General features: G+C 45.4%; 1 protein-coding gene across 2 annotated transcripts; it reads right to left on the bottom strand.

The window, feature by feature from the left end:
* Window positions 1-157: 157 nt before the first annotated feature.
* On the bottom strand, window positions 158-9,380 carry slc35a5 (solute carrier family 35 member A5). Of its 2 annotated transcripts, none has more exons than XM_030112797.1 (10): window positions 9,315-9,380; window positions 8,348-8,519; window positions 8,146-8,244; window positions 7,327-7,460; window positions 7,111-7,178; window positions 5,685-5,870; window positions 5,417-5,608; window positions 5,217-5,344; window positions 1,496-1,764; window positions 158-1,412 (listed from the first exon to the last, which is right to left on the bottom strand). In XM_030112797.1, exons 2-10 carry the CDS (start codon window positions 8,484-8,486, stop codon window positions 1,347-1,349), a joined length of 1,281 nt encoding a protein of 426 aa, XP_029968657.1. In that variant the 5' UTR covers window positions 8,487-8,519; window positions 9,315-9,380; the 3' UTR covers window positions 158-1,346. The 2 variants fall into 2 exon arrangements, with proteins under 2 accessions (XP_029968657.1, XP_029968658.1); XM_030112798.1 differs by having other exon boundaries at window positions 8,348-8,516; window positions 9,315-9,358.
* Window positions 9,381-12,339: the final 2,959 nt, after the last annotated feature.

Genomic DNA, 12,339 nt, shown 5'->3' with positions numbered 1-12,339 from the left:
AAATAGAAGATGTAACAACATTCAGTTCAAACAGCTCCCAAACTGACATCAAAGTTTTCTGTGATCTTCGACTTTTTGCATCACTGGATCAATCAAATCTGTGTCTGTAAAGTCCTGTAGGAAACGGAGAGAAAAATACACACAATCAGGACAAATAATCGACCGAGACACCTGCAGTTTATTGTAAACATGTTGCTTCCAGAGAGGTTGACAGGAATGACAGAGTTCAGCTGTATTTTCAAACCAGCACCGCTCAGACGTTCTGTCTCTGCAGCTCAGACGGAACGCAGTCCCATGTGTTCGGTCTTCTGGGTTCTCGGCCGACAGGCCACAGAAGAACACTTCACAGGTAATAAGAAAATGATCAGCTGTGCTTCCCTTATTGGACCGTCGCCTTTTCAATCCGGAGACGACGACCGGAAGGACGTTTAACTTCAAGTCAAAGTCGTATTTAAAAAAATTAAGGTTCACTTTTTCAAAATTAGTGCACGTAACAAAATTACAGCGTCATGAGAAACTGAACCGAGGAGTCGGTTCCAGGTCCCGTTTACACAACATTTCAAGTGAAAATGCTTCATTTTTACCTTTTAGATTCGGAAAAGAATTTCCATTACAATCTTTAGAAAACCACAGATCACTGTAAACGATGCAGTTTGCATGTTGGGCCACTAGGTGGCGCTTCCGGTTGGAGGAAAACATTATTGTCCTTCTACTGAGCATGTGCACAACAACGATTCACAACAGCCGAGTGGCGGCTTCGCTTTCCTCCGTTTCCACGGAGACAGGGTTGAAGCATCAAAGTTCCGTCTTCGGAGTAGTTTCCAAAAAGTGGCGTACCTCCAGAACCCTCAGTCTGCTCTCCAGGCGAGGCGTGGCCGTGTAAACCACGCCCAGGAGAACTCCGATTGGTTCCTGGAGCCTGAAATGCCCTGCATGAGTGGAGAAGCGGCGGTCTGGTCCACATCCAGTCAGGGCTGCTGAGGAGCGCTCCAGGCTTTCTGCTCAGTGAACCATGAAAAGACTGAAGACCGTCGGCGCTGCGTCTCTTGATACGTAACAATTCAACATGAGACTGAATGAACAGTTTTCAAAATGGCTTCCCTTCAATCAGCAGCCGAACCGTCGACACGGCCGACAGGAATCATCAGAAGAAACTAACTAACCCTCGTTGATCCCGACCCGGTGATTATCCTCCAGCGCCTGCCGGCCGGCGACAGCAGACGCTCAGGAGAGGCACGTTTGACGACGCCCGGAGGACAGCGGCGCCGCCGCAGGCTCCGCCTGCCCGGCGGACACTCTGGGCGCCGCGCTGCGACAGGAGGACCAGCGGCGGCCGGCCAGTCGTCCTACACAGACGCCTCAGCTTCGCTGTCCGAGTGCGGCTCCAGCAGCGGCTCGCCGTCCTCGCCGTCCTGCAACAGGAAGTACGAGAGACGGACGATCAGAGGGGCTGAGAGCCGAACGGACGCCGAAGGGACAAAACTCAGACTCCTACCCCCGGCGAGCGCTTGGACGCCTTGCTGTTGTGGACCCAGGGTTCCTCCGGCAGCAAGCGGGACTCCGGGTCGGCGGCCTTGCCGGCGTTGTAGATGAAGATGGCGAGCAGGATGACGGGCGCCTGCAGGAAGAAGTCCAGCGACGGGCGGAAGTCGAACAGGAAGAAGGAGATGCTGGTCACCAGGACGACGGTGATCTGGCCCGTCAGCACGTGGAACATGTTGTCTCTGAACTTCAAGATGAAGGCCACGGATAAACCCAGGGCGGCTGAGGACAGAGCGGAGACAGAGGCTTTCTTTATCCTCCACACGGCCGATAAGACAACCCAGAGCCAATCAGCAAGCAGAGAGTCGCCTGCTGGACAGAATCAGCTGAAACAAGGCGTCCGGCGTCCGGCTGCACTCCGTCTTCTGTTCATTCACTTGGGGATCTGCAGCTTTTATCACCAAATGAGTCTCTTTGTTTTTCTAAGTGGCGCTGCAGAACAGGCTGACCTCTGAAATGAGGCTTCAACACTTTAAGTATAGTTTAGTCCAGTGGCGGACCGTGCATTTCACACTAAGGCCTTCAGAACAGATTCGTCTGAACCAATCCACCTCTCAATAACTATTTTATGTCTATAAAAAATATCTTATTATACAGATATGCATATAAAGAGTTGTTGCACAGCAGATAGATACTTGTGCAGCCAGAATAAATGCCTTTGCTGAAGAGCACAATTCTCCTACTACATCTGCGCACATACAATAAGCATCAACAACTTAATAAAACAGCAATATTATTTAGGAAAAGAGGAACATTTTACTCACCAAAATCCCCATTATTTGAAAACAAAATACATCCTCCTTTTCTTCCTCAAAAAGAGTTCAACTGCTCTGTCATATAGATTATCCGTGCATTTCAGTTCCATAAAGCCAGGGCTGAAAGTCCAGCTGCCCTGTGGTATTTCTGGCATAAGTTTTAATTCTTTTCAGACCTTCTTCTGCTTCCTCTTCTTCTTCTTTGGAATAATTGCGGGTGGCGACCAACAACTTAGGTGCATACCGCCCCCTGCTGTATCTCTTGGTGAATGTAAATCAGAGGGCCTGGATATGCGGTTGTTAGTGTAGCTAGCTAGAAGGCGCTGAGTCGCCAACTCGAAATCTGATTGGTTGAAGAAACTGTCTGTTTGACGCTTCACTTTACTTTACTGGGCTATCAGAACGGACAGTGAAGGCCTCGGGCAGATTTCTTTGACCCTAGCAACAGATGATGCCTGAAATTTGATTGGTTAAATGATTTAATATGAAAAAAAACATGTCTGGAAGCAGCGCGACCACGGGAAAACTATGAAAGGAACTGGAACATACTGTTTGGAATCATTTAGTAAGTATTCATGGACAAAATATAATTTACATCAATCTGTAATTCAGATACTTTTTAGGCCAGCAGAGAAGGCCTTGCAGGCCCTGACGGCCCACCACTGGTTTAGACAAACGTTTCAGTTGGAAATGTCAACTAGAATAGAGGAGGAAAACATTTTATTACATTTCAGATGTTTGTGGAAAATTATTTTAGTTGTTTTCACCTTTTTTTAAGCATTTTTAAAACAATTTTGAGATTTGAGCTTTTGAACCATTTCGGCTCCTTTAAGCAGTTGAACATTTTTTTCTGGCTTCTTTCACTCAAACTCTGGATTGTAGAAAATGTCTCATGTGGTTTCAGGGTGTTTTTCATTTATTTTGCAGGGTTTGGTGTTCACATGGGGACGAATGAAGGATTAAATCCTCTAATTCTGGGGGCTGTGAAGCGTTCTGATTGGACGGCTTGGCCGTGACGTAGTAACGTCTCCCGCAAGTAAACAAAGCGTGCTGGCCGCCATTTTTCTCTTCTTTGTTTCTTGTTTAACTTTTTTTTTTTTTTGCGTTTATTACAACAAATAACAGTAGTTATTACAATGTATAAAAATACAGACAACAAAACAGCCAGGGGGGAAGGCTGCTAAATAAACACAGAAAATAAAGAGCACAAATGACAGGTCTTCATAGCTTTCTTATTGTTAGAGTCACATATACTTTCCAGGTACTTTTCTGTTTCCTTTTGAAATCCAAAAAAACTGGGATTCGAATGGCTAAACTTGGCTTTGTGTATGTGATATTTACCCAATATAATTATTAGATTTATGACATACAGTTCTTTTGTTTCTTGATTAACTAAAACAAACTAATGAAAGCTCCAGCTTTCCAGAAATGTCCACATTGTCTCGGTCCGGTCTTTCGTTTCATTACATCCATTTCTTCTAAAGCTCCGTTAAACAAATCGTCTCTGTACGAGTCGAACCGCCATCTTGGAATACTGCATCGTCGAAATGCACGAGCAGCGGCAGAACGACGGGAATAAAGTCGCTTCATTTACGTATAATTCCGCTCCGAATAAACTGGCTGGATTTTTTGGATTTAAACTTAATTCCAAATAAAGTTTTCAGGCGTTTCCATGGTAATTTTAGAGCAGAACAAAGCGTTCTTCAGATTTAAAGAGGGATAAAAAGGCCCATGTGGTTTTCTACGACGTGCAAATCTAATTCAGAGGACTTAAAGTAGGGCTGAAGGTCCTGGACCTGGGGTTGCTTTACAAGTCTTTCTCCAGTTTTATGTTGTTCTGACCTGAGCGCCTCTCGGCTGCAGATCAATAATTAACCTGCAGACGGTCGAACCGTATCGGCCTTGTTTACCTCGCTGCAGAAAAGCAAACAGGGACGACTTTCAGAGGCTTCAGATGAAGAACCTCTGCTCGTCTACTTCCCCTCCAGTCCCGTTTACACAACGACGTTTTCAAGTGAAAAACACAAGACCTGCACATTGCGTTCAGAGTAGGGATCGACTGATGATCGTCATTTTCACTCATATCAGTCTCTCTCTTTTTTTTAAATCCATTAGCCAATCAGAGATCAGTAAGAAACGGGATTAATTTTATTCAGATGCAGCAGCTTTCTGTTTCGATTCTACTCTGCCTCCAGCATCGTCCCGCCTACAGCACCATCTGATTGGCTACACTCAGAGCCGGCAGGGCTAGCAGCCAATCAGCAGTGAGAGCTGCATCACAGAGACATATGCAGAGCTATAGATAAATGTGCATAGAGGAGACCAGTGGATGCTTTGTCAGTGAAATGAGCTCTGGAGAGAAGAGAAATGTCTCCTGACTGGTAGATTAATCATCTAAAGGCTGAATTCTGTTTCCCACACGGACGAGACGAAGTCAAACACAGTCAATCACAACATGCATTATGAAAAAAAAAGTCCCGCTAGCTTGATGCTAACTCGTATGAGAAAACCCATTGGCATGCTAACAGTTAGCACAATAGTCACTGAACTTGCTGGAACAAATTAAACTAAGCAACATTTCTCTCACTAAATCCAAAACAAACACTAATTATTTCAACACTAACAGGCAGAGATTTCCCTCACTCTGAAAAAGACAAAAACAATGGAAAAACTCTGAAGACTGCGAAAACACAAACAGGAAGTAGCTACGGAAGCCCCAGTGGCTTAAGGCTATTCAAAATTTTGAGACCAATATTTTCACTTCTACTGAAAATGAACATCAGCTGTAAATATCAGCCTCCATGATGAGTGATAATCGGCATAGTACAGAGTTTCTACATTTCCTGTGTAAATGCACATATTTTTCAAAACCTTGCCGTGTAAACCAGTGTGCGTTGACTTGAGCGGGGTCTTCCTCACCTGTGACCAGCACCAGGACCAGGGAGTAGACGCTGTGTCCGTAGAAGAGGCCGCAGTGCTTGGTGAGGCCGCGGACCTCACTGCTCAGCACCAGCGTCAAGCCGTTGAACAGCACGCCGAACGCATACCTGCAAAACCACACGCAGCGGAGTGAGCGGCGGATCCTGCGACGCGGCACTTCCTGCACGTCCTGATCGTACAGTTTACTGTTCTGGATGAAGATGTTCTCCTGCTCCCCTTCCTTGAGGATCTTCTCGTTGTAGATGTTGGCCATGGAGGAGATGATGCACTGGAGGATGAGCAGGATGTGACCCACGCCCAGAGACTGGAGCTTCGCCATCATGCCGGTCCAGGCCTGGCCGGGCGGAGGCGAGGCCGAGGAGGCGGAGGCACTGCGGGGGGACAGACAGACGAGGTCGCACCACTCACGCCCTCCTGGTGACCCTGGTGACCCCGAGGCTGACCTACCTGCTGTTCCTCATCTCCTCCAGCAGCTGCATGTACAGCAGGCAGGAGTTGGACGGGGTGGAGAAGGGGTGCGGGTGCAGGTGGTGCACGGCGACGGGCTTCTTACTGCCTTCCGATCCGGTCAAGGAAACGATGGCCAGGAAGAGGATGAGCAGCGACGCCCACTGAACCCAGGACAGGCGCCTCCTGGAGGAGCGAGCAGAAGCAGTCAGAGGAGGAGGAGGAGGAGGAAGAGGGAGCAGAATCAGTCAGAGGAGGAGGTGGGGGGGGGGGGGGGGGGGGGGGGGGGGGGAGGAGGAGGAGGGGGGGGAGGAAGAGGAGGAGAAGGAGGAGGAGGAGGAGCTCACACGTTCATAGGTAACTGTGATTTTCTATTAAAAAACTGACTTTTTTTAAAGAACTAAATCAACTTACCGGCAAAAACGATTGAAATCAGAGAGTTTTAATTTATTTGTTTCTGTATTTTATATTTCAAGTAGTGCTGTCAATTTTAATCACATTAATCACAATTAATTCATGGAGGGCTGTCAATAGTTATGTTTTTTTAACAGTGATTAGTCGCAGAATTAGGGTGAGAAATTGGCTCAGAGGAAAGAAAGGAGATAAAACTGATTTTCCAGTCGTTCAGACGTCATGGTTTCTCACTGCTCCACGGCAGTTAAAATCTTCAAAGACACACTGTGCACTAAACTGGTGAGTCGTGTGTTGATTACAATCAATTAATCGTGATTAATTGTGGTCAGAGTTGCAATTAATTACTTTAAAAAGTTTTAATCAATTGATGGCACTAATTTCAATCTAGTCAGATTCGTTTGGGCATTTTCAAAACTGCCTCATTTAGTTTTACAGTTCATTTAATTCTTAAATATCTTAGTTTCATGAAGTCTGTATTGATTCATATTGATATTAATTGATATTGATGTATATGATACGTATAATGTAATGTACATGTTATTGATCGTATATTGATTCATTCAATATAAACACACGCTGGAATCTGTTCCTGTAGAAATAAATCTTCAAGTGAATTCAAAACAAATGCATGAAACAGCTATTTTCCCCATAATCTCCAGATATTCCCATTAAACAAAAACTAAAGATCCCAAAGTCATATATTTTTTACTACTTACAATTTTAGCTCATCTGTCTTGAAAATCTCAATCCTTCATATCTCAGTACAAGAATAATTCATATGAACTGTTGTTCTGTTGTTTTTCTTCCTTCCAAACAGAAAACGGAATTATTTTAATGAAGCTGAGAATTTTTATCTGATGAGAGTCGAAATAAATAGAAAACATATAAAATAATAATTAAAAAAAAAAAAAAAAAAGAATGAATGTTTATTGATAGGAGGAAGGAAACAGGATGAAACGGAGATGTGAGAACACGGTGGTATCTTATAAACGCCCTCTGACGGGCCACTCACTTCAGGACCAGTCTGAAGAGCACGGCCGTGGTCAGGATGACGAAGTTGGAGAATAAGACGGCCATGACCTGAGAGGAGAACGTCGGAGTCAGCAAGAGACAGGACGAGCTGAAGCTTCAGGCACCAGGACAGAGAAGACACATTCAGGCTGAAGGGTTGAGACGTCGGGGAGGAAAAACCATGCTGCTGATGACTAACCGTGACCTTTGAACTTACAGGCTGCAGGTAGGTCATCACGTCGAAGCTGATGAGATTGTCCAGGAAGTAGAGGAAGGCGGGGACCATCCACTTCAGGGAGGCCAGGAAAGACGTACTGGAGGTCCAGCCCAGCTCTCGACAGGATCGTCCCTCTAAAGACGGAAAAAAGACACTTTTTTTTAAATATTCTGAGTTTATTTACCAAGAAACTAGTTAATTCTCCTCGTTACAAAGTAACATCAGGATCAGGCTTAAATCTTTTTCTATTTACTACAGATTACAGTTCAGCCAGTTGGATATTTGGTTGGTTGGTTGTTTAACAGGATAACTGAAGAACTTGTGAACAGATTTAAATCAAACTGGATGAGGTGGAGATGGGTGGAGAGGAGAGGAGATGGGTGGAGAGGAGAGGAGAGGGTGCTGATCATAAAGCTTCAACGTAAGAGGAGAAGAGAAAGGAGGGTGCAGGGAGAGAGGAGATGGGATACAGCAATCCCCAAAGGAGATTCTCTCACAGATTCTCCACGATGCTGAGATCTATCTGCACTTTCTACTATCTGCCAACTAGATGACCCAGGGTGGAATATATTACAAGCTTCCAATGACACACTGTGAGTGAAGCTGACAAATGCAGTAAAATCCATCCGTTTCCTGCAGGATCTCTGCTGGAAGCTCAGAACAAACAGGTTCCTACGTGAAGCTCTTTACCTCTCCTCGTACCGACCAGCACTAAGCAAGACCCTGCTCTGGAAATGCAACCCTGACGTCTGGATGGTGAAAAACTCAGAACATCAGCTTGATTCTGGATACCAGTGAAGAAGTGGCTGCGAGGTTTACCTCGAACTAGAACCCGAGCCGACATGACCAGGCAGAAGAGGAGCTTGAGCGCCTCCGCCATCAGGTTGACAAACGCAGGGTGGAAGTCGTATTTGTCTTCTGCAAACACAAGAAAAACAGACACACGCTGTCAGCACTCTATTTCCTGCGAGAAAAGCAAGACCCAAGCGACAGCTCCTTCCTCCTGCTGCTGGTAACTTACTGGCGTTGGTGGACAGCTTCATCAGCACGGTGCGGCTGGTCCCCATGGTGACGAAGCCGAGGCCCAGAGCCAGCGTGTAGGCAGACGAGCGGGTGCAGAGCCAGGGCCACAGCCGGGCGCAGGAGCGCCAGCAGAGCATGGCGGCCAGCGCAAACGGGAGCAGTCACACCTGCTGGAGGACGTCGAAAACAACGATACGCCTCGAAGTCTTAACACTCTGGAATGTAATCCCAAGGTTTGACACACCTGACCTAATGTTTAAACTCAGTGTGTCTCACATTTAAAACAAAAAAGTGGTGTATTCCTGGAAGATGAATAAAATTACATTCAAAGAACCGTAAGCATAAATAAATTGAGATTGTTGTCTTCAGTTTTAGATCAAAGTGTTTTGGTGATAAACACCGTGAAGCTTGTGGGTGTTTAAAAGGTTAATTTGTGATATTACTAAACACAATATATCTTATTTCCCCCATTTTCCTGTTTCAGTCTCTTCAAATGTGCACATATGCTCCTTTCCTGTAAAAAACAAACAAAAAAAGAAAAGTCCAGGGACCACTGGAAGATGGAATATATTTATGGTCTGGAGGAAGCCAGCCCCTCCAGCAGAAGAAAACACGACGTTACAGACGTGGGACTTGGCATGAAACCTGTCAGAAGTCAACTCCTTCCTTCATCCCATAAACAGGAGGAAAAGTGACCTGAGCTATTTCACCACCTTTAAATGCAGAATAAACACACAAGAGAAGCAGAAAAGGGATTCTGTTTTGTGAGAGAGAGACTTGAAAGGTCCGAAACCAGACGCCTGTTAGCACAGTTAGCAATGCTGGCAACACAATCGAAACGCTTTAACAGCGCTGAAAAAAGAAAACACGCGAGTGACACGCTGCTTCTCTGACACGTTCACAGACATCACTCTGAAACCGGCGCAAAAAACCCGGATAAAAGAAGCAGTTTAGATAAAACTCACCTGTTTTTCTCTTTGTTGTCCGAAGCCCAGCTGGAGTGTCGTCCTGCGTATTTTGATGTGCTTCCGGGAGCCAGTGACGTCATAACGTCAACGTCACCAGACCACGCCCCTGCCACTGACTTTGTTTGTTGCCTTAATTTTTGCTTCTTATCAGGTTAAAATAGTAACTTTTCCCCCGTCAAATGGTTTATTTGGATGGTGTTTGAAACGCAGTGGCTTCTTACTGGATGTTTAATCAGGTGAGTCTTAAGTTTAAACATAATACACAATAATTTTATTTATTTAAACAGTAAGTTTCCTGTGCTATTTTCTTTACAACTATGGCACGAAACAACGCACATACAAACATAAATAAAATGTATTCTTCATAGTTATGTTTTTATTAATCCAAATGTAAAAATCTATGATAATATTTACAGTAGACAAAATAAATTAATGTATCTATTCCGAATGTCCTCACAAACCTATCTAAACACTTGTGCAAACTGATGTGATCTTATTAACTCAGATACCAAGTTGATCTTTCATGCCACAAAGACAAAAAGGAATGAAGAAAAAAATTAAAGAGAAAAAAATATAGTAATGAAAATGAATAAAGCTTAAAAAATGCAGGTAAAACTACCTCATAGAGTTAAAATTGCTCTAACATTAGAAAATGCACAGCAGCCTAAAAAACAGCTAAAGAGGTATCAACAGTTAAGATGAATGAAATGACTAAAGTATGAAAATCCATTAAAAAAAAAATCTCCAAAAATGGCCACAGAGATTAAAAATGAATAAAATCTAAATTGTAGAATGCAATGAATGTTACCTCAGCTTTGGCATGAGGAGCATTTTAAATAGTTAGGATGTTCTGAAGCTCTGGACAAATTATTACATTATTACAAATATATGAGTGTCTCCTTCAAACTCGGGTCCTCTACCAGAGGGTTAGTGAGTTAGGGTTAGTTAGGTGAGGATCACATTCTGCTGTTTATCCACCACCACCACTATGTCTGGTTGATTGGCCATCACCTGCTGGTCAGTGTGGATCTGGAAGTCCCACAGGATTTTGGCTCGATTGTTCTCAACCACCTTAGGATGTGTCTCCCATCTTGACCCTGGGACCTCCAGTCCATACTCGGTACATATGTTCCTGTACACGATGCCCGCTACCTGGTTGTGCCGTTCCATGTATGCCTTGCCTGCCAGCATCTGACCCCCTGCTGTGATGGTCTGTACTGTCTCTGGGCTTCTTGGCACAGTCTGCACCTGGGGTCTTGTTTGGTGTGGTAGATACGGCCTCTATTGATCTTGTGTTAAGAGCCTGTTCTTGTGCAGCCATGATTAGTGCCTCTGTGCTGTCCTTCAGTCCAGCCTTTTCCAGCCACTGCTATGTTTTCTCAATGTCAGCCACTTCTTCAATGTGTCGGTGGTCCATGCCATGCAGGGCTTTGTTAGTCCATGATAGCTCCTCTGGCTCCTCCTCACTGGGCTTTTGATGTCTGAGGCATTCACTTAGCAGATCATCACTGGGGGCCATCTTCTTGGTATACTCGTGGAGGCTCTTGGTTTCCTCCTGGATAGTGGCTCTGACACTCACTAGTCCTCGGCCTCCCTCCTTTCTCTTGGTGTATAGCCTCAGTATGCTGGACTTAGGGTGGAACCCTCCGTGCATTGTAAGGAGCTTTCTTGTCTTGATATCAGTGGCTTGCATTTCTTCCAGTGGCCAGGATATTATGCCAGCAGGGTATCTGATTACTGGTAGGATGTAGGTGCTTATGGCCTGGATCTTCTTTTTGCCATTCAGCTGGCTCTTCAGGACTTGTCTTACTCTCTGTAGGTATTTGGCTGTGGCTGACTTTGGAGCTGCCTCCTCATGATTACCATTTACCTGTGGGATCCCCAGGTACTTGTAGCTGTCCTGCACATCTGTTATGTTCCCTTCAGGCAATTCAACTCCTTCAGTTGTGATCACCTTCCCTCTTCTAGATACCATTCGTCCACACTTATCCAGTCCGAATGACATCCCGATGTCATTGCTGTATATCCTGGTGAGGTGAATCAGGGAGTCCATGTCACGCTCATTCTTGGCATACAGTTTGATGTCGTCCATGTAGAGGAGGTGGCTGACAGTTGTTCGCTCTTGAACTGGTATCCAAAGCCGCTCTTGGTAATGATCTGGCTGAGGGGGTTCAGGCCTATGCAGAACAGCAGGGGGGACAGGGCATCACCTTGGTATATGCCGCATTTGATGCTCACCTGTGCCACTGGCTGTGAGTTGGCCTCTAAACTTGTCTTCCACAGCCCCACTGAGTTCTGAATGAAGCTCCTTAGAGTCCTGTTGATGTTGTACAGTTTCAATCACTCCAGTATGCATGTGTGTGGCATTGAGTCAGAGGCTTTCTTGTAATCAATCCAGGCAGTGCACAGGTTGGTGTTTCTGTGCTTACAGTCTTGTGCAGTTGCCCTGTTGACCAGTAACTGCTCTGCTGTTATTGCCAGTCCCTTTCTGAGCTCTGTTCATGTATTGTTCCATGTGCCTGTTCCTCTTAGCCACTATGGTGCCAGATAGGAGCTTCTGTGTGGTGCTGAGACAGGTTCTGGGCCAGTATTTGGATGGTATTGTTCCCTTCTGGGGGTCCTTCATGATGAGGACTGTTGGACCTTGGGTCAACCACTGTGGGCGGTTCTCTTCTCTTAGCAGTTGGGTCATTTGGACTGCCAGGCGCTCATGGAGTGCAGTTAGCTTCGTTAGCCAGTAAGTGTGAATCCTGTCAGGACCTGGAGCTGTCCAGTTCTTCTTTTCTGGATGTCTGCTGTTGTGATGACTCCTGGTTCTTGTTCTAGGAGGTTGCAGTGTTCTGCTTGCAGGTCTGCCAGCCACTGTGCGTTAATGTTGTGCAGCACCTCTTTCTCTCAGATACTCCTCCAGTATTGCTCAGTCTCGGTCCTGGGTGGGTCTGCTGTGGTCCTACTGCCCTGCCATTGAGAGTATACCTTAGCTGGATTGTTGGAGAATGTTGTGTTTATTCTCCTGTCCTCC

Source organism: Salarias fasciatus, chromosome 16 (genome assembly GCF_902148845.1).
Source record: "Salarias fasciatus chromosome 16, fSalaFa1.1, whole genome shotgun sequence".
In the NCBI taxonomy this organism is placed as follows: domain Eukaryota; kingdom Metazoa; phylum Chordata; class Actinopteri; order Blenniiformes; family Blenniidae; genus Salarias; species Salarias fasciatus.
Note: the sequence above shows the minus strand (reverse complement) of the source record. Positions and strands in the feature narration are given on the sequence as shown.